General features: G+C 42.5%; 2 protein-coding genes across 3 annotated transcripts; one reads left to right on the top strand and one right to left on the bottom strand.

Moving 5' to 3' along the window:
* The first annotated feature begins 253 nt into the window (after positions 1-253).
* crot (carnitine O-octanoyltransferase) lies at positions 254-8,954 on the top strand. Of its 2 annotated transcripts, none has more exons than XM_071903325.2 (17): positions 254-391; positions 1,725-1,847; positions 2,663-2,787; positions 2,880-3,061; positions 3,175-3,299; positions 3,434-3,542; positions 3,946-4,039; positions 4,216-4,341; positions 4,472-4,573; positions 4,976-5,059; positions 5,195-5,302; positions 5,422-5,552; positions 5,643-5,766; positions 5,959-6,037; positions 6,301-6,394; positions 6,796-6,915; positions 7,421-8,954. In XM_071903325.2, the coding sequence occupies exons 2-17, from the start codon at positions 1,733-1,735 to the stop codon at positions 7,539-7,541; spliced, it is 1,839 nt and encodes a 612-aa protein (XP_071759426.2). In that variant the 5' UTR covers positions 254-391; positions 1,725-1,732; the 3' UTR covers positions 7,542-8,954. The 2 variants fall into 2 exon arrangements, with proteins under 2 accessions (XP_071759426.2, XP_071759425.2); XM_071903324.2 differs by having other exon boundaries at positions 5,643-5,772.
* Positions 8,955-9,770: 816 nt separating this feature from the next.
* On the bottom strand, positions 9,771-26,118 carry abcb4 (ATP-binding cassette, sub-family B (MDR/TAP), member 4). Its single transcript, XM_071903356.2, has 27 exons — positions 26,057-26,118; positions 25,738-25,825; positions 24,699-24,861; positions 24,171-24,219; positions 23,539-23,730; positions 22,724-22,895; positions 22,373-22,497; positions 21,849-22,020; positions 21,623-21,736; positions 20,259-20,369; positions 19,975-20,100; positions 19,340-19,543; positions 19,070-19,240; positions 18,252-18,413; positions 17,438-17,650; positions 16,759-16,905; positions 16,520-16,624; positions 16,109-16,186; positions 15,795-15,878; positions 15,441-15,644; positions 15,194-15,294; positions 14,871-15,011; positions 12,938-13,094; positions 12,612-12,809; positions 11,748-11,954; positions 11,183-11,329; positions 9,771-10,245 (listed from the first exon to the last, which is right to left on the bottom strand). The coding sequence occupies exons 1-27, from the start codon at positions 26,116-26,118 to the stop codon at positions 10,039-10,041; spliced, it is 3,900 nt and encodes a 1,299-aa protein (XP_071759457.1). The 3' UTR covers positions 9,771-10,038.
* Between the last annotated feature and the right edge of the window lie 210 nt (positions 26,119-26,328).

Below are 26,328 nucleotides of genomic sequence, written 5' to 3'. Positions count from 1 at the left end.
TCATGGTTGTTGTGCTGCCATGCATGTCTCATCCATCTTGTGAAAGCCGCTTAAATCTTCTTTTCTTATCCGTGTACACTCAGTATCACACTTTGTTAAATTAATCCACCGCTGAGTTCTGCAACCTATAAACACAGTAAGATCTAAAAGCAGGCGAGGCTATGAATGGCTCATTGTCGTGTTGGTTTAAATTTAGGTCAAGTACAAGAGTCCGCGCATGCGCTGCCATGTCTTCCGGGTTGGCAGCACATTTAGTGGGGTAAAGGTGAGGAGAGTCGCTGCAGCGCATAATAGTGAGGAGCTTCGTTTACGCAGAGAACAGCAGCAACCGTTACTACAGTATTTTTTCTAATGTGTGGATGCGCAAAACAACAGTCCAGTTACCCTTAAGGTGAGTTAATGATACTTTTGTTTGAAAGCGAGCAGTTGCATTTTAAAAATCAGTTTGACCCATATTTGAGTCAACTGAAACAGTATACTTTATGCTGTTGTTGATATAATACGCGCACACCACTACTTAACGTACCAATTAACTATATGTAAGTAAGTAAGTAATTTATTTTTCAAAGTGTCATGCGCATGGGCTTACAAGATACTACAAACATAACAAACAAGAGCAATAACATAGTGAGAGCGAAAGAATAATACACCTCCATACATGTCAAACCAAAAATGAACACAATCCTGCTCCTTAGACATTACAGCTATAAAACATAACTTAGGCACATCTGAGACACAGACTGTGCCTTTAACACATCAAACATAAAGCGCCCTCCTACGCTGTTATGTTGGTAGGCATTTAACACAAACTGAGCTAGGTGAAACACTTTGTCTGCCTATCCAAATGTGTTTTAAGTGGTCATTCCGTTAACTATTGGAAATAGCAAAGAAAACTTTTTCCAAACGTTTTTCCAAACTCAAATTGATTCTGACCACATTCAATCCTCTTATTATCCAGGCTAACCGCTATCTGTCCAGGTGCCATGCATGGGACGCCGCTAACCTCAGGGAGGGAACTTGGCTCCCACCGTTTAAACAGTTACAGGCTGTGCAGCACAGGCTGTGCTGCACAGCCTGTGCTGCACAGGCTGTAACTATTTGAACTATTTAAAAGTGCTCTTCATCATTGATAACTCCCAGCAAACATTTGCTCATCCTGCGTCAAGGCCAACAATTAAGGCTAATAGACCTCGAGCCCCTAACCTGACGTTATTTATACCTTTGACGATATGACAACATATCATTGGAACAATTTAACAACCACATAAAGTTGTAAAAGATTATTTAAGATTTGTTAGAGAGTGTGTGTGTGTGTGTCAAGTCGAACTCCAGTAGACCTCATATACCTCCACGCCCAAATGTTTGCTGGGTATGGTTGATATGTTTTTTGGGGGTAAATGGTTATCTCAGCCCCAACGTTCAGAATAAGCAGTTGCAGAAAACTCTTTCTGGGGTTTATGGTCAGTTTTTACCATCTTTGATGGTAGAGAGGCAAAGGAGTCTGACTGGAGGACTGGACTGACCTGCTGCAGGTTAATGTTTTGGTCCAGTGGGTTTTGAAGTTTGAGTCTTTTATACATACAGTATATTGATGATTAATGACCCTGTTTATCATGAGGTCTTGTTTCATAATACTCTCTGTGCTACCTAGTCTGTGTTCTAGCACTTCGACCTCACCCCTCACCTGCTTGTCAGTGTAATGACCTTGTTTTTTGTACTCTAAGGAGAAGAAATGGCTAATCAGGTGTCAGAGTCTCTATCGCAGCGGACCTTCCAGTACCAAGGCAGCCTGCCGCCACTGCCTGTCCCGTCACTGGAGGGCAGCCTTTCCAAGTACCTGGATTCAGGTAGGACAGCAGCTTCATATGACCTCACTGAGGTGCTCTGTGTGAAGTTACACATCACCAAAACACTCACAGTGCAAACTTTGACCATTTAAGGAAATCCAGCATGGCTTTTACTGTTCACTGAGGTTTATGTCTTTGGGTTAATATTCCTGCTTCTTATTTAGCACAATAAAATTCCCAACTAATATTGTGAGAAGTGTAATTGTGTTATTAAAACTTCAACATCCACATTTTTATATCTTTGGATTTGACCAGTAATTTAGACAAGAGACAATGAGCATGCCCACACCTCGGGCCTTGAAAATCCTTTAAAGTTTGTGAATTTGAAAGCAAAATAGGCCGTGAAAGCTTTTGAAAAATGAATGGATGGCTTTGAAAGTACTTGATTTAAAAAAAATTAAAATATAGCATCCATATTTATCAATATACCTCAGCTCTCTAGACTTCTCCATCCTACGATCAACAATATACATCCTGAGGAAAACCCTTTGATGGATATTTGTATTGATATAGCAGCAGTGTTCAGTTTTAAAATGAATGGTTTCACCAGGATTTCTTGACTTGACAAGGTGATGAGTGAACAAATGAGGTCTCTATGATGTTTAATGTTGACCAATGTCATGTCTTACCCCAAAACATGCCGATTTTGAGTCCTTCAATTTCACCAAACAAGACCTTGAAAGTCATTGAAAAGAATTGTTTGATTGCTTTTGGTTAATCAATGCTCATACTGACTGGGAGTTGGTGCTGCCATCTGTCAGGCTGCGTCTTCTGCTCAGTGGGTGCTGACTTTGTATTGCCATGTTTGTCTTCAGTGCGTCCCTTTGCGTCCGAGGAAGAGTACCAGGCTACAGTGAACACTGTGAGGAAATTTAAAGAGGGCGTTGGTCGAGACCTGCACCAGAAACTACTGCAGAGAGCCAAGACTAAGAGGAACTGGGTATGTACTGTGCTGTAAATGTCATGTTTTCTTCTTACACTTGTCCTCCTTAGTCACGGACCTTCTGCTTGTCTGTGTTGTTCATCCCTCAGCTGGAGGAGTGGTGGTTAGACGCCGCGTATCTGGAGGTCCGTATCCCCTCCCAGCTGAATGTGAACTTTGGGGGTCCGGCGCCCTACCTGGAGCACTGCTGGCCCCCAGCAGAAGGGACTCAGTTGCAGAGGACCAGTGTTAGCGTGTGGCACATACTACAATACTGGGACCTGATTCGCACGTAAGACGCACTCACACACACTCAAACTGTATTTTTGTGGTCTGTAGAGCAGAGGTTGCTCAGTTCACACCTGTGTATATGATTTTACTGTGTTCTTCCTGTGCATGTGTTAGGGAGAGGCTTGCTCCTCAGAAAGCCGGCAACACAGCCTGTGATATGGACCAGTACAGAATGCTGTTCTGCACCTGCAAAGTGCCTGGAGTTAACAAGGATACCGTCCATAACTACTTTAAAACTGGTAGAATACTCTCTCTATCTTTCTTTATGTATCTGCCCTTATCTCTAGCCTTCACTTACACACACTCACATACACTTTATCCCACTTTCTCTGCTTCATATCACGGTTGTGTAATGTGCAGTGTTGCGTTACAGAGAGCGAGGGTCCTTGCCCCTCCCATGTGGTGGTGATGTGTCGTGGACGGATCTTCACATTTGACGCAGTTTGCGATGGACAAATCCTCACCCCCCCAGAACTGCTCAGGTATTCATCACACACACACACACACACACACACACACACATATCACTCAGAAATCACTCAGAAAAAACGGTCTAATCAACATATGATTATGTCATGTGATGGATGGGTCTGTGTTCGTTGGTCTGCCGCTCAGCTGTCTGTCCGCCCGTCACGCACAATATCTCAGACACCGCTGATCCGGTTTTGACGAAACTTGGAGGAAATGATGCATGATGTCACCATTGTGTTGTGGCATTTGGCAAAATTATTAGGCCAAGGGAGGCGCTACAGTTACATTCGTGGGGATGACATGTTTGTTTCATTGTGTGTGTGTGTGTGTGTGTGTGTGTGTGTGTGTGTGTGTGTGTGTGTGTGTGTGTGTGTGTGTGTGTGTGTGTGTATGTGTTTGTGTGCACCTGTGTAGGCAGCTGAGCTATGTGAAAGAGCGTTGTGAGGGAGAGCCAGATGGAAATGGAGTCGCTGTCCTCACCTCAGAGGAGAGGACGCGCTGGGCGAAGGTGAGGGTGCTGAGGTTTGGAGATCAAACACTTTGGTGCACAGCTCAGTTAGAGCAAAAGATCTAACATGAGAAAACAGATTATGGGCTGCATTGGTGGAAAACTTTTCATATCAATAGATCATACCTGAAAGTCAATACTATGAACTCTCCTGTGTCCACTCTCTCTCTCTCCAGGCCAGGGAGCATCTGATAAGCGTTGATCCGATCAATAAGACCATCCTGGAGACCATCCAGAGCAGTCTGTTCATCGTGTGCCTGGATGATGCGAAACCCTACTCGACCCCAGAGAACTACACGCATGTACAGGCTGCACAAGTTTTTATCATTTATGATTTCATGATTCAACGTTTACAGTGTCAGTCTCATTGTGGCAGTTTTAAAAGAAAAGAGTTGCGTGTCTGATTGTGTGACCTTTCAACTCTGAACCCAGATGACCCTGGAGGCCCTGACAGGCGACCCCACCATCCGCTGGGGAGACAAATCCTACAATTCAATCTCATTCTCAGACGGCACTTTTGGATCAATTTGTGATGTGAGTTTGTTTGTTTGTGTGTGTATGTGTGTTGATGGAAGACGACAGGTAAAAGACACAGTGTGCAAGTTTTTAGATAAGCGCCACCGCACTTGGATGTTTGTTTGGGCATGTTTAACTTTTTGACTAGCTACCTATTTATCGTTGTCTTACTATGTAGTGTTGTTCTTTCATGCAACAGCAATTTACCCCTTAAATAATAAAGTTCATCCAATCGAATTTAAACAAACTAGCTACACAAAAGCTATATGACAAAGTTTTCAGATTCAAGAACGTCATATTGCTTTTTTTGGAGTCTTACCTAGAGGCTGTCAAAAGGCAAAGCATTCTAATGTTTCAAATCTTAAAACTTTGAGGGGAACAAAATTATTGATTAAAACCTCAAATCACCTTGTTTTGCAGCATGCACCATATGATGCCATGGTGCTTGTGTCTATGTGTTACTATGTGGACCAGCAGCTCAAAGCTACAGAAGGCAAATGGAAGGTAAACATTGGCTATTAACTTGTTGCTGTACATAAATTGAGATTCTTCCCCTGCATCCATTTTTTTTGTTATTGACAGTTCAATCAGAAGTTATCCATTGACTTTTTTCACACAAAGATGTGTATGTCTTTTTAGGGCTCAGACACGGTCAGACCGATGCCTCCTCCTGAGGAACTGGTGTTTACTGTGGATGAAAAAGTCCGGAGTGACATCAGCCTCGCCAAACAACAATACCTGGAGACAGTGAGCCAATAGGAAACACCGAACTACACCGCAAAAAACACCCCACAAAATGACTTGACCCTAATGACTTAACCTTAATCACAGCTAAGTGACTGTCCGCTTTCTCTCTGTTTTTACAGACACAGAACCTGCAGGTGGTGTGTTACGCCTTCACCTCCTTTGGAAAAGCAGCTATCAAACAGAGGAAGCTGCATCCTGACACCTTTATTCAGCTGGCGATGCAGTTGGCCTACTACAGAATGCATGGAAGGCGAGGATCGGCTAAAAATTTGTCCACACCATTACAGATATTTGAAAAGTATAAATGAAGTGCTAGATTGTCTCCTCCTCCCTCTCTCAGGCCGGGTAGCTGCTATGAGACGGCCATGACTCGCAGGTTCTACCACGGCAGGACGGAGACCATGCGACCCTGCACCCAGGAGGCTGTGAACTGGTGTCAGGCCATGCTGGACCCCACATGCAGTGTGAGTGTGTGTGTGTGTGTGTGTGTGTGTGTGTGTGTGTATGTATGTGTGAGAGGGAGAGAGGGAGACCTGGCTACAACATGAAGACCTTCACTACTGCAAAATCATGGAACGGAAAGACGTAAAAGCAGTAGTTGCTTATTTGATAGAGTGCATCACAAATTAATATCAACATTATTGTTCTTCTCTCAGGCCGATGCCAAGAGGAAAGCTCTGCTGCTGGCCTTCAACAAGCACAACAAACTGATGGCTGAAGCCCAGGACGGAAAAGGTCAGTTTATTTTACATACTGGATGTCCGTAAGTGTTTGACGTGTGTATGTGTCAGTGTTTCCCCAAACTGTTAAATAGGTGGAGACCACCCTGTCTAAAGTAGCTGTCATAACACTAAAGAAAATTGTTTCAGTTGGGAGTATTAGGCTTACATGCTGTTTGGATTCTTATGTGGGAAACACTGGTTTGCTTGTCTGTGCTTGTCTGTGCTTGTCTGCGATATCGATTCATTTTGCGTGCTATTGCATGATATTGTTGCCAGGTTTTGACAGACATCTCCTCGGGCTGTATCTGATCGCCAAGGAGGAGGGACGTCCCACTCCAGATCTCTTCATGGATCCCCTCTATGCTAAGAGGTACAGCCAGTAAAAGACAGTACAGCTGTTTACATATAGTTGTGCACGTCTGTCACACTTAACATTTCACTTAACATTCGACCTCAGCCATCCAATCACGCCATGACCCATTAAATCACAGGTATAGATGCACAAAGATGGGAAATTGCTTGTCCTGTCAAACAAAGTGTATATTAGCACTGTGTAGGGACGGAGAAGAAAAAGTTATGTGGAACAAATTTAAATACAAAACAGCCACGGGTGCCATAATGGATATTTAATGTGTACACACAGCAATATGATCTCATCAGATCTTTATGAGCAGATTCAGGAAATTGCATTGTAATGACAAGTACAAGCTGGATCTGTCTGTCTATGTGAGTGACTGTGTGTAACTAACTGAGCTGTGTTTGTCTCTGCAGCGGTGGAGGTGGTAACTTTGTGGTGTCGTCCAGTTTGGTGGGCTACACCACAGTTCTCGGAGCTGTGGCTCCCATGGTGCAACACGGCTATGGCTTCTTCTACCGCATCAGAGATGACAGGTTGGCAGACAAGACAGAAACAAGTTTACATATCACTGTTGTCCTGTGAAAACCTCAAATCCCCAATTTTGGTGATTTCAGGATTACATGCTCCCCTATAGGTTGAAAAAATTTGATCACCCTTGGGCCAATTAAACCCTTTCAAACCCCACTGAATGAACTTGAAAAAGCATGATGGTCAAGCTAAAAACAAGGCTGTTTTTCTTAGTTCTTGAAAAGTTGACATTTTGGTGATACAAGATTTTCACACAACAGCAGCGACATGCATCAGTGTCAGTCACCTGGACAAATGCATTTTAATACAGTTGTCAATGATAGATAGATGGTTAGATGGATAGATAGAATTCCTTAAGCTGTTTTTTTTGTATTTGCCCCAACTTGTACATGTTTAGACTATAATTATCAATAGGGTTACAATTCATCTGTTGGTTAAATGTTAGACATTCTGTGTACCTTACTGACATTTTAAGCAACTATCATTTAATCTACACTTCCTTTCCTGCAGGATTGTGGCTTCCGTCTCAGCGTGGAAATCTGACCCGCAGACGGATGCTGAGTCACTCTTCAAGAATCTGTGCAGCTCCCTGCATGAGATCCTCCAGCTGGCCACCAAGTCTCAGCTGTAACTGTCCGACAACAACAGACAGAGGAGCTGAACAGGCCTGTTTTATCCTGTTTGCCTTTTACCTCACAGCTTGTTTGAACACTCATGCACTCACAGTCCACAAAGCCCCAGTTAATTGCCGACAGCTAGTGATAGTCATGTTTGTTTTCTGCACAGATCAATGCAAAGGTAGCCGGGGAGATTATCCTGTGGGTTTGGCATTTAAAATCCATTAGTTGTTTCTTTACTTCTTTCGGTTTTTATGGTGTCTATATCAATTGCTCTTTTGGATGTATATATTTTTTTCCTGCAGTGATTCTAATAGAAATTTTATTGAGATTGTTGAATTTTAAAACTTGACAGTATTAACCCACATTTTAGCTGAGCTATTGCTAATGGGAAAGAATAGAGCTAATGATCAACATAGAGCTACTGTATGTTTTTATGCCGTCTGTCCCTAGCAGGTAAAAGATACAACAGACACAGATGCAACTGTTAGCTAGAGGCTTGTTGAAAACAATTTAAACTTCTGGTTATTTTGACTCTTAGCCTTAGATTTAGCTGTGATAATGACTTAGGACATTCCAAATAAATGTATAGAATAACAAGCTTGATAGCAGTTCAATGAAAATAATTTGCCATATTTTATTTTTCAGATTGGCCGTCCCTACACAAACCTACAGAATTTTAAAACACTACTCAACTCATAAGCTCCACCAAAGACAGACCTAAATGTTCAAATATGAAGAGATAAAGTTGAGGCTACAACAACTAATTCCTGTTGTTCATGTTCAAATTTTAACAATAATAAAACATTCCCTAAGATAAGTTCTCAAGACATTTGCCCATGCCTTACGAATAAAAATAATAAAAGCTTTCTATTGGATTTATCAGACATTACTTAATCACTGAAGTGCTTTGTTTTAATTATTCTAAGGCTACTGAGGTATTGCAGAATAAGCTCTAAGATTTGTTTTGGATCAGTTTGCTGGATCAGTGAAACTGTTAGTTTGCAGATTACTGTGTCTTCTTTGAACAAAAAACCTCAGTCACTTGATCCCTTATGAGTAATCCACTCTATGCAATATTCATGTTTCTTATGTCTGTCAATTCAAATACTGTTGAATGTTGAAAATGGCATTACATTATACTGACTACAGTAAAACATCTCTGAACAGTGGATCTCCTTTCTTGCACATTTCTACTGCATTTTAAGCCTTACAATAACCACCAGGTCTGTAATCGTTGACTTCCCTTTTGTGAATGACAAGAATGTGAATAGAATTGTACTTCCTTCAAATATCCAAATGAGAAATGGTTCAATATGTTTAAGTCTGAACTTCAATACCATTGAAAAAATGTACAATTAATGTAATGTTGTTATTAAGATACTGGCGTTAAATGGAAGTCATTTGGAAATGTATAGTATGAATGATCAAATAAAATGGAGAGAATTTCATCTGTCTGCTGTTATTTATTAGTTTTGTTCCTCCATCAAGCCTAATTGACAAGAACTGAAGTAAACTGAGTCAGTTGATTTAAAAACGAGGCAATGGTTCAGTAATTGAATATAAAACTTTAATAGTTAAAAGCATATTCTCCAACAAAGGTTAGTAATTCAGTGCATTTGTAGAAAAAAAATATGATTCTTAGTAATTTTAAGTGCTTCTATGATACAAAAATTCACATCTGCACAACCCAGTTTTATTTTTATTTATTTTTTGGCTGTAACATAAAATGTTCAGGCACTTGTGCTCCACTATCATGAACTCATGGACTGTAGAAGAAGCTAAATCTCATAATAATCATCAACAATAACAAAATAATTATCTAAACATTGGTCCAAATATATAGAACACAATTTGCTCCATGATGATGAGATCCCAGTGTCAGAGACATTGTTGTATGATGCATCTTAAATCCAGTGTATTGTTAACATTGAAGTGTATGTGAAGGCGCATGCATACATTTGTCATAAGTATTCGGCACTTAAGGAAGGTGGCACCAGAGGTCAAGAAACAGTTGTAGGTATCAAGCAGCTCCACCCAGGAAGAAAGAGTACTGACCATAAAGTCCCAAGTTACAAGCTACAGTCATAAACAAGGATATTTTCAAACAAGGTGCATATGAAAATATGTGCAGGTAGAGGGCAAGAAACAACGAACAGGCAGCAGCATAGAGGTTTGTGAAGCAGACTTTTCACTGAAAAGTCACTTGCCTGGTCCTAACTTGACTCTCTGACCCACAGAGCTACAGCAGGATGGGAGTTCTAGCTCGCTAGGCTAAAAGGTCACTGGGTCAAATCTCCAAACATGCTAGGAAACACTCGCTGCCCTTGAGCAGGGCAGCTGCTCCACTGGAGCTGCCAATAGTAGAAGACTGACTGTGTTTGACTGTATGAATGTAGAGCAGAGGGTTGATAAATCAGTCAAAATTGCCTGGGACAAATAAGAGTTAAAAACACCAAAACCAGTGTAGATTTATCACTGCATCTCTCTTTCCATCCGCTGCCTGTTCTTTCATTCCCTCCCGTGGCCCATCTGTGTGGTGACCAGTGTGTGGTAGACTCCCTTCTTGGCCAGCAGCTGTTGGTGTTTCCCCTGCTCCACCACCACGCCTCCCTGGAAGACAGCGATGCGGTCTGCGTTTTGGATGGTGGACAGACGGTGGGCCACGACGATACACGTCCTGCCCTGCCTGGCCTGGTCCAGAGCCTCCTGCACCACCTGGAGAGGGCAGGGGGAGGGGGGAGTAACGGCAGTCAGGTTACATGAAATTAGATGAAAACACTTCGGGGAGGCCGGGGCTTGTTGTCACTTTTCTTTTTTACTCATAAGTGCTTTTGTCAGCAGTTATCTTTTCAGAGCCAGTTTCTGTAGTGATCCATGTAACATTCAGACCATCTGTGTTTTTAGGAGTCTGATTTTGACAAAACTTGGAGGGATGATGCATTTTGGCAGTGTGCTCTGGTGACATTACACTGATTGGCCTGATGGGGATGCTATAATTGAAGGTAAAAAATTCAAACTTTGAAAGGCCACAACTGTTACACCATTGGTCCAATTATAATAAACCTTGGAGGGATGATGCATCTTGTTCAAGGGTGGAAGTAACTAATGACTAGTTAGTTGCTGTAATTGAATACCTTTTCTGTGTAATTGTATTTTGTTACTTTTATTTAAGTATGTTTTGACTTAAGTATTATACAGAGTCCATTACAGAGTACAAATTTGCTCTCCATAAGCATTGCATCAGAAACTGGCCAGTCATAAATTGGCGGTCAGTCAGCAGAGAAGAAAATCCGGCTTTACTTGATTTTTTTTTTTTTTTTTCCCAATTAAAAGAAGCTACTTTGAGCTCTGTCCTCTCAGCCTTTTAGAATTGTATGGAAAAGATCACGTTCTCTTTTGTAAAAAGTAATTCAGTAACCTTTACTCTGTGTACATTTTAAAAATAGATTTTTATACTAGTCATTTTCTCTACTTAAGTAGAAGTTTCGCACTTGAGTAGGATATTTTTCCACCCCTGATCTTGTTACTGATTGGTCCAAGGGGTGCCTGCATCATTCGTGGGGGACGACATGTTTACTTATGGGATCTCCCTGCATGAATCCCTATAATGAGCCTGAATGGTGAGAGAGGAAAACGTGGGAAACGTACTCACCTTCTCACTCTCAGTGTCGAGTGCGGACGTGGCCTCGTCCAGCAGCAGCACTTTGGGGTTGCGGAGGATGGCGCGGGCGATGGCTATACGCTGCTTCTGACCCCCGGACAGCTGGGTGCCCTTATCACCTGCCTGAGTGTTATACTTCTACTCACACAAACAGACAGGTGGAGAGAGAGAGAGAGAGGTACATACTGATGTAATATTGAGAAAAACAATGACAGACACAATCTTTAGAGGAGGAGTTCATTCAATAACAATCCTTTCAACTCAGGCAAGAAAACTTAGATGAACTGCATTTATTAGTAGCTGACGTCTTGGAGTTGTTGTATCACTGGCACACCAACAAAGAAAAGCCATATCTTTATCAATTTATATCTCTGACTAAGAGACTGTAGTAGGCCTTGAGATGTTGTAAAGATAACTGTTGGATATAAAATTAAATACGTGACCAAAATCATATTGCCCTTGTATTTTTAACTCTTTGCAGGATCATATCAGAGGCTTTGTCATAGTTGAGAATAATAAATAGTATGACTGAAAAATCAGAATATTACAGTGGTACCTGTGGCAGGGTTTCTATGAAACTGTGAATGTTGGCTGCTTTAGCGGCTGTCTGTATTTCCTCTATGGTCACAGTGCGACTGTTGTCTCCGTAGGCAATGTTCTCGGCCAAGCTGCAGTCGAACAGCACGGGCTCCTGGGATACGATGCCCATCTGGGCTCTCAGCCAGTGGATGTTCAGCTGTTTCACATCTCTCTTGTCCAGCGTCTGAGAGGAGTATGGTTAGAACGAGAAGGAGAAATGAGAAGGGCACAGAGGATGAGAGAAAACAGTGTAAAGGAAGGAGAAAAATGGCGGCATAAATGGATACAGGAGGAGTGAGGAACATGGAGGTGGGGGTTGGGGGAAGGCTTGATTTCTGAGGGAAAGTTGAATAGTCATCTAGTCACAGTGAGGGGGATTTAGAGAATAAAATAAACAGGTGTGGTCATTATAACCAGCATAGATATTTCAGAGGGGTTTTGAAATAGAGAGACCTTGTGATAATGTGGGAGGTCCAAAGATAACAATAAACATTAAATTCTTTTCTCTGTCAGAGGACAGTGTCAGAAACATCAGTTATCCCATCGAGATACACTGAAATGGACAGTGCAATAACCTGCTCACACACACGCACACACACACACACACACACACACACACACACACACACACACACACACACACATTGTCTCAAGGTCTCTCTCCCATAAGGATAGTGCTATAAAGCAGCAATGTCAACATACTGGCCAGCTAATCAGTAACCACTAACTGCTATTAGGTGAGGAGACAAATTCTCATACCGCCGTTACAGAGCCACACAAACTGAGCGTGGATGTGGAAGGCAGTTTGTGTGCCTAAGTGTGTGTTTGTGTGTATCCTCACCACTGTCCCTTCTCTGGGGTCGTAGAACCTCTCCAGCAGCTGGATGGTGGTGCTCTTCCCGCAGCCGCTGCTCCCCACCAGGGCCAGCGTCTCCCCCTTGCTCACCTTCAGGTTCAGCCCGTGCAGGATGGGCACATCAGGGCGTGACGGGTAATTGAACCGAACACTCTCGAAGCGCACGTTACCGTCAAATTTGTCCTGGAGCGTTGGAGAAGAGGAGATAGGAGAGAGGAGGGATGCGTTACTATCTCTTACTATCTGAGCTGTATTCCAAGTATACTGTGTTTATTGCGGGTGCGTTGCTGTGTGGGTGCTTAGTAGCGTACCGGTTTCTCTCCCTCCTGCGAGAGGTTGTCTATGGCGGGCTGCCTGTTCATCAGCATCATGAGGTGGGAAGCAGAAATTTTGGCCTTAGCGTAGTTTGGAGTGAAGGAGTTGGCCTCGCCCACAGCCATGGCGCCGTAAAGAACAGCAGAAATCACTCTGGGAGAGGGAAAGTGATAGAGAGAGAGTCACATGAATGAGTTAACATGATGGTACAAAGTCTGCTAACCCCCCCCACAGGGCTGTTTTACCTTTTGTAAAGCTGTCATGGTTCACATTTACAACTGTCAGTTAATGAAGAGAGCAGTATAGAGGATAAGGCTATGCTAACATGAACTACTGACAGCTTTACTTTTGAGTGTGTGTGTGCCTGTGTGTGTACAGTATGTCTAAATAGATCTATGTGTTACAGACCAACATTTCTCTGTTGCCCTCTAACCAAAAAGCCTTTTACATGAAGATATATACAGTAGATCAGCTCTGTTCAGCCCAGTCTGCCCAACATGAAATGATGAAAAAAGGCTGATGTGTTTATTCCTTCAATGAAGAGGCGGTGTCCTTGCAGCTGAAGGATCAAAGTCGCACGTAATCACAGTGTCATGGGTTTGAATCTGACTCATAAGCTATTTTAAATGCCATCAAAGCTTTCATTATGTCACCTGTATTTCTTCCATTTTTCTTTTCTCTCTCCATGCTACACCATCAAATAAAGAAATAAAAGAATAATGAAGAGAGTTATATCAAATATATGAGGAATAGCGGACAAAAATGTACTTTGAGAGAATCTGCTGGGAGGCCCTCTGCTGCGTTTTAATATCTCTGTGCTTTATAATTTTATGCCCTTTCAGAAGCTCAACAAGTGATGAACTTTGGACCTGATCATCTTTGTATAACCAGCAGAATATAAACGAAGGCAGCGGTTGCTCCCAAGGCTGTTATAACCACACACTGTATTATGTTTGCGCTCTGAAACACGTGTGTCTGTGTGTGTGTGTGTGTGTGTGTGTGTGTGTTGGATCAGCAGGCTTCTTGTTGCTGAGGTTTGGAGCCCGTCCGTTTGCAGTGACCCCTCACACGCTTCGGGACGGGGTAATGATTAAACACTACAGCCATATAAACAGCCTCTCCTCCCACCTGGAATTCCTCTTGCGTGTGAATGTAATCTGGTGCAATCTACTGTATGTGTGTGCACTCTTCATCATAAACTAGACATGACTTCAGGTCAAAGACTCTCTACACATATAATGGTGTGCGTAGCAACAGTCAGTTTTAAGAGAATTTAGCCATAGTTCAAAAAGGAAAATGTTCTGGTTTTATACAGGGCTGGGCGATAATTCAATATTATTGTTTATCGTCTTTCAGTGTAATCATATCGTGATGATATGGTGATTTTGGGATATCGTGACACAGATTTCTGCTAAATCGATGATAACAAGCACATTTTATTTAAAAGCTCTGACAAAATGAGGAATGGTTGGAATATTATTTGAAAATTTTTCAGTCAGTTTTGTTTGACATCACACCTAACATTACCATTTGGTTCAATGAGATGAAACATCAATTTGATGTGATTTCGCATTCGTGAGCCATATCGTGATATATATATATATATATCACGATATGGCTCTCGTTGAAATCAATACCTTGATCGCAAGGATTTTTTTCATATATACAGTATATACATATATATATATATATAGGAACTGTATATATGAAAAAAATCCTTGCGATCAAGGTATTGATTTCAACCATAACGCCCAGCCCTAGTTTTATAATTGCTTAACCACAGGGGGTGTGACCTCGGGGGGTAAGCTGTCCTTGACTATGGATCAGCTTCCCAGTCAACAACTGTGACATTCATTGCTAGGAGAAAGTAGCAGAGGTATAGCATTTTATCTCCTGATTAACAGGAGGTCAGGTCAGGTCTGTACTCACAGGAACACGCTCTCAAACTCCATCCTTCCTGCCTCAATGAGCCAAGCTCCGAAGCGGAAACAGCCAGCATAAGCAAAGTAGATCATGGCCTGGGAAAAGGAGAAGGTAATACCATACACATGGGCTTTCTTCTGGGAGTTCCTATAGAGAGAAAGAGAGAGAGAGAGAGAGAGAGAGAGAGAAGGAGAGAGAGAGAGTCAAAGAAAGCATCAGAGTGAATCCTTCCTCCCCCTTCACTTGTTTGAGAACAAAATCAATCAATCAATCATCGTCCCATGGAGACGAAGGAAGTGTCAATGATGTAAATAAAACACTTCACATACTTGTAAGGCACTAGGAGGTTTTCCTGGTATAAAGACTCAAACTTGGGCTCTCTGGTGAGAGAGGCAACAGTACGGATATTCTCTATTGCCTCTGTAGCGATCTGGGGAGACACATCATCAAAACATTATTACACCCATATAAAAGGGTCAATATATCAATAAACTCATAAGTGAATGATACAATATTTCCAATTTGATTGTGTCTGTGTTTGTGTCTGAAGACAGCAGGTCGTTAAAGAGTCCCAACCTTCCCGGCCTTTTCCAGCTCCTTCTTGTCTTTGACAGCGTGTCCGCCGAGCAGCTTCATCTGCACGGCTCCAGCCACGGCCATGACGGGCACCACGGCCAGGATGAGCAGGGTCAACTCCCAGCCGTACACGAAAGAGATGATGATGCTGGTGCCCAGGTTAGCCACGTTCTGCGCCAGCGTGGCCATACGCACTCCTGTAGCCTGAGGGGAGGGGGGGCGAAGGATGGGAAGAAAGCAAAGAACAAGATGAAGAATTAACAGATTTGTTAAGAGGATTTGGTGTGACGGAGAGCTGCATGTGTCCGTGTGTGTGTGTGTGTGTGTGTCCGTGTCCGTGTGTGTGTGACTCACCCCCTGTACTTGGGCAGCGTCTGTGGCCAATCTGGTTGTGAGAGCCCCAGTACTGTTTTTGGGTTGATCATACCAGCCGAGGTCCTACAAGAAAACAGGGAAGGTGATAAATTAATGGATTTTATTGGCCTTATCCTCAGGAATAAAGGGAATAACCACACTGAATAAAAATAAAATGCAGCAATCAGAAATACGCTCTTGACCTTGATTAAATATGTTTTTGACTGCTGTTGTATTCAAACCATTAGCTTTAAAAGTAATAAAAGTATTTAACTTTTGATTTAGGTCTCTTGTGAGATTTTAGATGTCCTTACCTGTCTCATCATGGATGTAAAGGCCCTGAGTCTCAGTTTCATGGTCAGAATCTCACCAGCTTTCCCAAAGCAGAAACCCTGGGTGCAAAGTTTGCAGACAGAAGACATTCAGAGTTCACCTGGGCATGGGCCACATGAACTGCTGTGATTGGTGCCACTTTCTCAAAATATCACACTGTGTCTGTGTGTGTGTGTGTGTGTGTGTGTGTGTGTGTGTGCCTGTCTATTTGAGCAGAGAGAGAGATAACATACAGATGTCTCAGAACCTGTGGCAAGTTGGAAAACTGACAGGTCAAATCTTCTACAGTATACAACACAACTCCCAGGCATCCGATTATTCTGGCAGCAACCAACTGTTTTATGAAGACAATGAATGTGTATGTGTGTGTGTGTATTTGTGTATGTGTGTACCTGCAGAAACATGGTGATGAAGGATACACCTCCGATAGCGGCAAACATGAGGGAAAACAACGTGGATTTCTGCCTGACAACCTCTTGATCTGGCTCTGCAAACACCTGAGAGATTGTAACATAATGCTGAGTAAGCAACACAACTTGATGATCCACACGCACGAATAACAAAACACTGTCATGCCCGTTTACGGTGACCTTTGCATGGTAAATGTGAGCTGACACTAAAAGGAACCTACACCGATGATCTTGGAGAAGACGATGGCGAAGGCGGGCTGCATGGCTCCGTTGATGGTGGCACAGATGACGCCCACCACTATGTAGGGCCACTCAGGAAGGTTGAGACGCAGCACCTTCAGGAACGACACAGGAGGGACATTCTCATCCTACAGAGAGAGAGAGAGAGAGAGAGAGAGAGAGAGAGAGAGAAATGAGAAACGATTAAGCAATTGACAGAGACTGAGGACATTGAGAGAGAAATGAGAAGAAATTGAGTGTGTATTTGAGGTGAGTGAGCAAGTGAGTGTGCAAACAAGTGAGTGAGTGAGCGAGCAATCAAGAGGGCAAGTGAGTGAGTGAGAGAGTAAATGAGAGAACGAGTGAGTGAGTGAACGAGTGAGTGAATGAATGAGTGAGTAAATGAGAGAACGAGTGAGTGAGTGAGTGAGTGAGTGAGTAAATGAGAGAACGAGTGAGTGAGTGAGTGAATGAATGAGCAAGTGAGTAAGTGAGTGAGTGAATGAACGAGTGAGTGAATGAGCAAGTGAGTGAGTGAGTGAATGAGTGAGTGGGTGAGCAAACGAGTAAGTGAGTGAATGAGCAAACCAGTGAGTCTGTGCTCTCGGAGAACCAGAAACTGCGTTTGTTCAAAGCCTTTTCGTTCAGATGCAAACGTTGGCTCTGAGCTCTCCGTCTCACCTCCTCCGTCTTGTCCTTGCCATCCTTCTCCTCTCCTTTCTCTCCCTTCTCTCCCTTCTCTCCCTTCTCTCCCTCTGAGCCGATGAAGGAGGCGCCCTTTGTGGACTTCCTCCTGTATAAAGAGGTCTCAGAGAAGGACATGACGGACGGGCTCTTCTCATCCATGGTCTGCTCATACTCGGCCTCCTCACCCTCCTCCACTTTCTGAAAGGTCTGCGGTGGGAAGAACAGAGGAAACGCATCAGAGATCCACTTTCTGAACTACAGAGTCCTCCCTGATCTCCAATTTAACCCAATGGATAAACACAATCACAGTGCACCAGGTATTGTGTGTTAATGCATTTGTGTTTTTATTTATTTAACCTTTATTTAACCAGGCAAGACAGTTAAGAACAAATTTGTATTTACAATGACAGCCTGGTAAGAGGCAAAATGCCTCTTGATGGGGAAAGAGGAGAAAGAAAAAAAGAATACAATAAAGTAGCATTACTACTACTACTACTACTACTAATAATAATAATAATAATATAATAATGACAATAATAATGATAATAAAAATGATAACAGGGAGGAAGGATAAGGAGGCTAGTAATTTGCAGAAGGCAACAGAAAACACAATAAAAACAGTAATGTAACAACAGAAGAACACCAAAAACCACTAAAACGTGGCAAAAACATACGACAGCACTGGTAGAGAAGGTAGAGTAGTCATTTTGCTGAGAAACAGTTACTTCTGTGCCTGTAAATGTCTGTGATAGAGTCAGACAGACAAAACAGTTTCATGTGTGTGTGTGTGTGTGTGTGTGTGTGTTACCTGCATGGTGACCAGTGTGTGGTAGACTCCCTGTTTTGCCATCAGTTCGTTGTGAGTACCCATCTCCACTATTTCTCCTTTCTGGAAGCCGGCGATGACATCGGCATTTCTGATAGTAGAGAGACGGTGGGCCACAACTATGGTGGTGCGACCCTGTCTGACCTGGACACAGAGATGGACTCCAGTTTCTAAATGTATGCTTACGTTTGGGTGTAGTTTTTGGGTAGCTGTGTATAAAGTAAGACAGATATAATTGAGGTATGTATGTATGTGTGTGATTATGCATGTCTCTTGGGGAAAGTTACTTTTAAAAGTAATGAGTTATTTTACCTCATCACTTACCTAGAAAGTAACTATTTCCGTTACAAAGTTACTCTTTATTAAAAGTATCTTGTGAGTACTTTTGCCCACTTCCAAAAACATGTTGTAGCAATATGACTTGTGCTGCCAAGCGTGCTGTTGATCATTGTTTTAAAATGAAATGTAAGACTATTGCTGTGTTTTTAAAACTGTAAGCCAATCTCATTTATATCAAGCATCCTTAGACTGTGACTGTTAGACTGTCAATTAGTGGCATGTTGTCTGCATGAGATGCTGCGGGATTTTCACTTTTTCTACTTTTTCAGTAGTCATTTGCACTATAAAAATGAAACAATATGACAGAAAAATAAAAGTAACTACTAACAGATTACAAGAATTGAAAAACGTGTGAAGTAACCACAAAAAAGTACTTTTACTCCCCAATACCGGTGTCTAAGTAAGTGAGAGAGAGAGACGTGTGTGTGTATGTGCATATGTGTGTATGTGTGTGTTCATACCTTGTCGAGGGCAGCTTGCACAATGGTCTCGCTCTCAGCATCGAGGGCTGAGGTGGCTTCATCCAGCAGGAGGATCTTGGGGTTGCGGACTAACGCCCGGGCGATCGCTATCCTCTGCTTCTGTCCCCCGCTCATCTGAGTCCCTCGGTCTCCCACCAGCGTATCAAACTTCTACTCAGCAACAAAAGTCTCAACATCAGTAAACGGCCAACAGAGTTCACTATGAGTAAAGGACACACGCACAAACATGCACACAAACTCTTAACGTACATCGGGGAGATTCATGATGAAGTCGTAAGCGTTGGCTTCCTTGGTGGCTTTCTCGATCTCCTGCGGCGTCACGTCAGGTCGGCCGTATCTGATGTTCTCAGAGATGGTGGTGGCAAACAGGATGGGCTCTTGACTCACCACTCCGATCATCTCCCTCAGGTAGCGCACGTTGAGAGTGCGGATGTCGTGGCCGTCTATAGACACCTACAAAGAGGGAGCCAAACAGATAAATAGACCGGGTAGAGAACTGACAAGAGAAGCAAAACAGGTAGATCTCTTCCTCTCTACCATGGTTTATATCTGAGGTGGGCATCTCCTCTCCAGGTGTTAGAGCATGGTGCTTCTACAATGATAAACACTATGAAAGCACACTATGTGCGTATCCACTGGGAGAGTATGACAGCATGGGTTTTTAAGTATATGAGTCCAAAATGAGACATCCACCATAAAAAAAAGTGGCACCTGCTCTTACAAAATGACTAAAAGTACAAACTGAAAACAAATCATGATACTGAATAGTAGGTAACCTAAAATAATTAAACTTTTACAGACTGGAGATATTCAATAAAGCACTTAAGGTAAAGGCTTTTGGTCCACAATGAATGTAGTGTTTTAGAAATGAACTCGTCACTTACAGTTCCCTCATAAGGATCGTAGAACCGCTGCAGCAGCTGAACTGTGGTGCTTTTACCGCAGCCGCTGCTGCCCACCAAGGCCATGGTCTGGCCGTTTTGCACTGTCAGAGACATGTTGTTTAATACCTACAAGGGAACAGAGACAGAAGAGTTATGTGATATAGTCCAAAATATCTGTATAATGTAACGTCTGGAGATTTGACTCTCAGTTGGAGTACAGTATGTTGTGTTGGAGGAATATAACTGAGCCCAGAGAGCAGCCAGGCTGTCAGCGGGGAACCTACTTTGACGTCCGGTCTTGAGGGGTAGCTGAAGTGGATGTCCTTGAACTCTATGTTTCCTTTGATAGAGTCAGGCTTGAAGCCGGCTTCTGAAAAGCTGCCGATACTCGGTTTCTGATGAGACACAGTAAGCAACATTTCACTTGCATTCAAACATGTAAATCCAGCAATAATATGCTGGTTTATAGTCGGGGTCCACTGCTGGATACAATGGGACAGAGAACCTCTCCTTCCTCTCCCTCCTCACCTACTTTATCCTCGAGCCTGTTTCTCATCATAACCCCAACCTCTTCTCAAACAATGGGAGGAAGAGTGTTAGCTGCCCAGGTTGATGTGACCACGTTTAGCAAGGCTCATATTTATTTACACAGCGCTTTGTGTTTCACTGTTGCTCCCTGTTGCTCTCTGTTTCATGCACGCACACGCACACACACACACACACACACACACACACACACACACGTATGTTATTATTTCTCTAGCGCTGTTGGTGACAAAGGTTGAGCTCCCTGTGCTCCGTGAGGTTTTGGATCACCTCACCCTTCAATAATTTAGACTAGAGATCAGATTACGTTACATTCCTAGTTTTATTTTTGCATGCATGCATCTCTGCTAATTTGTGTAAATGTACACACAGATGTGCTGTCCAGCAAGCAGTTTGTAGAGTGCTGTATCCTGTGTCTGTTCTTATAAACTGATCTGAGTGTGTTGTCATGGTGAAAGATTAACAGGCACACTGTAAACTAAACACAGGCCCATCCCAGAATAGCCACAGTGACAAGAATCTCTCTGAGTTAACTCTACAGATGCTTTAGTGAAACAAACTACGATAATGTTACGTGTTTTTAGAGGCCCTTAAATGTGCAGCTTAAAAATTCATATTATGTTATCTCTGCAACATTGCAGCTTGTGTATGTGCATGACAGTGTTGCCTGCTTAGCAAACCTGAATTATCTTACAGTTTTACAGCCACTTTTATGCTACACTGTTAAAGTACCAAGGAGGATTTTGCTCTCAAACAACACTAATCATATTCTGCTTGAAGCTTGACACTGGTTGGTAAATCATTTGAATTCAGACAGTGGTAGTCGGTGTACAATCTGCACAGCGAGGGGAGTGCCACAGCTGTGCAATATCAACCAAATGACCTGTAATTTCTTCATTCAAACAGCAGGTGCTCCAATTAGAACAAAAACCACCATCTCATTACTGACTCCAAGTTGTCGGCTACATCAAAGCGGCGTCCCAGAGCGCCGGGGTACAGCGGTGCGTGTTCAGTAATACAAACTGACAACTGTCCAAGGGCAATGAGATTAGAAATCCTTTGTAACGTGTGTACTTTTGGGAGAAAATGTTGTATTCCTTACGTTGTCAATGATGTTATAGACTTTGTGTGCGGCTCCCCGGGCGCTGGCAAAGGACTGGATGTTGGGAGAAGTCTGTCCCATGGCAAACGCTCCAATAAGCACAGTGAAGAACACCTGAAAACACACACATTACACCGTTACCTACAACAAGCTTCTTTCTGAAGGTTTACCTGAAGTTTGAGGGGAAACAATCATTTAGAAATGGAATTATAATGTGACTACTCACTGTGAGTACAATTCCGATGGTGTACTCCCCACTCAGGATGAGCGTACTGCCATACCAGAAGGCCAGAGCATAAGACAGGTAGATCATCATGAAGGTGAAGCCCATGGCGATGTTAGCAGAGAGCGCTTTCTTTATGCCCATGTTCTTAGCATCCTCCAGGTTCTTATGATATCTGTGGCATGACACACACAGACACAAGCAAGTTAGATGGCAATGGGGCCCTTAGGCATAGAAATAAGTAGCGTTAGCAGGTGTAGAGAGCAGACACTAATCCAATTGTTTTCATGACTGATGCGTTTATCCAGTTACTGCAATGGCTTGGGCTATTTTCTGGATCAATTTATAGAACCACATTTATGTCCTATTTGTGTCCTGCACAGCAGATTGGGTTACGCTCATGGTTCATGACTCTCAGTCTCATGAATCTCCGCCAGCAGAGTACAACGGCAAAATTATGTTTAGAATCACTTCACTAGAATATGTAATGACACACACACATACACACACACACAAAGCATACACACCTCTTGATCTCTCTGTCCTGACCACTGAAGGCAAACACTGTCCTGACAGCAGAGAGCACTTCTTCAGCCACAGCTCCAGCCTTGGCATATGCAGTCTGCTCTTTAGACGTGAAGGATGTCAACACCTACTCAGACGGACAGAGGGACACAATGTGATTAAGAATACCTGCAAGGGGCCGTGTGCATGTGATCGACAGCAAACAATACGGAGAGCGACAGAGACAGAAAGACAGACAGGAGAGGGAGGGAGAGGCAGCCACACAGACACAAGCACACATATACAGATATATAAGACAGTGAGCGAGACAGACAGCAAGAGCAAGACAAAGCACTTGGCAGAGAGAAACGCACCTTACTGAAGACTCCGGCTGATATGCCCAGCACTGGGCTGACGGCCAGGATGACAAGAGTGAGCTTCCAGCCTTTGCTGAAGCCGATGACGAAGGAAGAGAGGAAGGTGGTAAAGGACTGGATCAGCATCCCCACCTTGTCGCCTATACCCTCTTGGATCTTATAGACATCACTGTTGATAGGAACATGCAAACAAATCATCGTCATCCACCGATGATCTTCAACAGTACAGCAGCATTTGTGAGTCTTGAATGTAACATAATTACAACATAATTCACTGTAGTCTTGTGAAAACCTCATAACTCCAATCTTGCTGATTTTCATGTTTTAACGTCTGTTGAAGGATTACATGATTACATGACAGACAGTTGGAAAAAAAAGACTGTTTTTCTTCGTTCTTGAAACATTTACATTTTGGTGGATGTTTTTATTCAGTACTTTAAGTGCCAACACTTTTAGCGAGCCCTAGTGGGAAATCAAGCCTCTGTCCCTGGCAGTGTAGATGCCATGCTCTACACACACTGAGCTAGGCAAGATCACTTTACAAGATCAGCTATACTGTGAGTGCGCTTAATTTGATTCTCTTTTGTCCTGTTTTATATTGTATGTGTCATCTCTTGTAAAAAGCCCAATAGGGACAAGCACTGGAAAATTAGCAGTAGCTATAAGTGCTGTGATGCATTACATTGGAAAGTTGTTGCACAATTCTCTATGTACACTGTATCTGTCCCTTAAATGAAACAAAATAAATAAATAATATGTGTATTGAATGAAGGAGTGCATGATGTATCTCACAACTGCACTGTGCTACCCACTCAGTGAGGCGAGTGTTCAGCTCTCCTGTCTCGTTGACGTCGAACCAGCCGATGTCCTGCTGCATGATGCAGTGGAAAAACAGCTTTCGGATGCGTTTGACCTGCCGCCCCGCCGCCAGCGTCCAGAAGGCCACCTGCATGTAGGCTGCCACCAGTACCACCGCCCCCATGATGGAGTAGTAGATGGCATAGCTAAAATACACAAGAGGATAGATAGGCATTATGAGACGGCCGTCTGAAAACACATCTGTTGATATTTGGAGGATATTGTAAGTTCAGTGGAGGTCCAGTAAGGTAGAAGTGGGTGGAAATTGATGATACAGGTAACTATCATGTAGGTAGAAAAAAGAAAATTGATGCGTTTGCAGTCGAGTGAAAACTTTGTATCTCCAATTTTGCTGATTTTTCAGTTTTCACTTCAGTTGAAGGATTACACGTTCTTCTATGGGTTGAGAAATTTCTCAACTTATAAAACTTCTAAAACGCTTTCAAAACCCATTGGATAACATCAAAAATACATTGTCATAAAGCTTTTTTTCTTAGTTCCTAAAACCTTGACATTTTGGAGATGCAAGGTTTTCACCTGACAGCGGCAATATGTTCTGTTTATCTTCTGTTGTGTAAAGTCTTACCCAGTCATCTTTTCTCCTAGGGTGGTGTTGGAGAATGGGAAGGTTATATCTGAAGAAGACAAGGTAACACTGGGCATTATTATGGGGCATTATTCTGTTTATTACTTAGACCTAAGCCTAAAAGTGGCCGTCTGGGCATGACTTTTGTCTGTAAAATAGTGATATATTGTACTATCATCAAGTGCTATATGTCATTTTTTTCAGCACAAATTCAGTTTTCAATTTATGTCAGTTACTGAACTTTACTGTACAATGTTGATGATGAAAACTGTGTGTAAAGAGAAAAAAACCCCTCAAAAACGGAAATATTTTCACATTTTTACTAAATAAAAATTGAAATAACACATATACAAGCAATCAGAACTCAGAAAAATTAGTTTTTCTCTTTACCATTTTCATGCACTACTCTCCTTACTCTCCTCTCCGCGTATGTCTTGTTTGTGTTATTCTCATTTTCCAAACTTGCTTTCAAACTGCTTCCTGTGTGTATTATATATTCTGTGCCTATGCATGTATCTGAAAACTCACTGGGGATGCTGATGTTGATCTGGGACTGCATGGAGTCGTCAATAAAGCTGTCTGTCATGTCCCCGAACACAATACACATGAGAGGAAGCACGACCCCGTTGGCCATGGCCATCACTGTCCCCAGGAGGATTAGGGCAATGTCCAAACCATCTGCAAACCTGAACTACACAGAGACAAGTTGGACAGAGGAGAGAGAGAAAGTATTTAAATGTTGACAGAAAACAGGAGAGCAGAAGAGCAGACATCAGTATCTGTAGACTATGGATGGTCCTGGAAATCCACTATGAGAATCCGAATTTCTCCAGACAGAGGGGAACAAACTTCAAACTCTAGGCAGCTATTATATTCTCACAGCAGGGGATTGGTGGAGTCCACCCAAACATCCTATCCTTTCTCACCGTTTCCCCTCTCACTTCACACACACACACACACACACACACACACACACACACGCACACGCACACACACACACACACTCACACACACACACACACACACACACACACATGCCTGTTGTTATACTTGTGAGGAAATGACTTAGAATATATTCATTCCTTAGCTCTGAATGCCAAACCTTTAACCTCAACCATAAACCTTTAACCGCAGTCGAACTCAATCTAACCCCAAAAACCCTTTTCCTTAAAAAAGTATCCTTAACAGTATTATTTATTATCTATTTTCTATCTTTTTCAAATGTACGCGCGCACACACACACACACACACACACACACACACTGTGACTGAGACAGAGACACTGTGGCGCTCTGGGCAGGCTAAGAATTCAATTACACATTATAGGGATGAAACAGAAAAAGTAACTGCTGGTTGTTGATGTCACATCAGTTGACACAAGAACACTGTGAACAAAAATAGGATATCCACATCTAGCAACACACAGAATAACACAAAATCACAAAATCAACCGTGCATTATCTGCTTCTACTCCTGTTTTCAGTAAAGCCAAAGTGAAACGCTTACTAACATTAAAAGCCTGGTTGGTTCTGACAGGAGGGGATGACAGAGTGAGGAGAGAGCTTACCAGAGCAATGGGGCCAACCATCGGTAACTTTGGCTCTTTTTCTTTCTTTCCCTTCCCCTTCTTTTTGCCATTGTCCTCCTTGCTTTCACTGGAGGAGGGAGATAATATACAATAACAGCATAATATACTATGTCTAATATACAGTACAATGCATCCCAGTTTATCAAGAGAATAATGGACACACCTTTAAAGTTTTATATGAACTTCTGCTTTTGTAGTGAACTTGAAGAGAGAGAGAGAGAGAGAGAGAGAGAGAGAGAGAGAGAGAGAGAGAGAGAGAGAGAGAGAGAGAGAGAGTGAGTGTTTAAAATATATTTACCTTATTTCCCCATTTTGTTCATTTTGGGCTTTAGACATGACTGTCTCGTCCTTTTCATCCATGTCTGTCTGGATCCTGTCAGGGGAAGCCAAAAACTCTCCTTAGTTTTATTTTTTTTTCTACAGTTAAGGCCAGGGCAAATAAGGCCAGGGCAAATAATTAACAGCCCACACTTCTCTCATTCTCTAAAAACTCTCTGAAAGACCTTCTTTTCTCAGACAGCCGAAGATTAATAATAATAATTTATAATTTCAAAGTTAGTCCCGAAGGTC

Source organism: Centroberyx gerrardi, chromosome 12, assembly GCF_048128805.1.
Source record: "Centroberyx gerrardi isolate f3 chromosome 12, fCenGer3.hap1.cur.20231027, whole genome shotgun sequence".
NCBI classification, from domain to species: domain Eukaryota; kingdom Metazoa; phylum Chordata; class Actinopteri; order Beryciformes; family Berycidae; genus Centroberyx; species Centroberyx gerrardi.
Note: the sequence above shows the minus strand (reverse complement) of the source record. Positions and strands in the feature narration are given on the sequence as shown.

What these genes read in the sequence shown, in the direction of transcription:
- abcb4 (XM_071903356.2), bottom strand. Translation starts at nt 26,118, where the DNA reads ATGGATGAAAAGGACGAGACAGTCATGTCTAAAGCCCAAAATGAACAA. An exon ending in ACGATCCTTATGAGGGAACT is followed by an intron (nt 19,544 to 19,974) that starts GTAAGTGACGAG and finishes CCCTCTTTGTAG; the next exon opens with GTGTCTATAGACGGCCACGA. An exon ending in TCTTCTCCAAGATCATCGGT is followed by an intron (nt 16,625 to 16,758) that starts GTAGGTTCCTTT and finishes ACAATCTCTCAG; the next exon opens with GTGTTTGCAGAGCCAGATCA.
- crot (XM_071903324.2), top strand. Translation starts at nt 1,733, where the DNA reads ATGGCTAATCAGGTGTCAGAGTCTCTATCGCAGCGGACCTTCCAGTAC. An exon ending in TACTACAGAATGCATGGAAG is followed by an intron (nt 5,553 to 5,642) that starts GCGAGGATCGGC and finishes TCCCTCTCTCAG; the next exon opens with GCCGGGTAGCTGCTATGAGA. An exon ending in TGAAGCCCAGGACGGAAAAG is followed by an intron (nt 6,038 to 6,300) that starts GTCAGTTTATTT and finishes TATTGTTGCCAG; the next exon opens with GTTTTGACAGACATCTCCTC.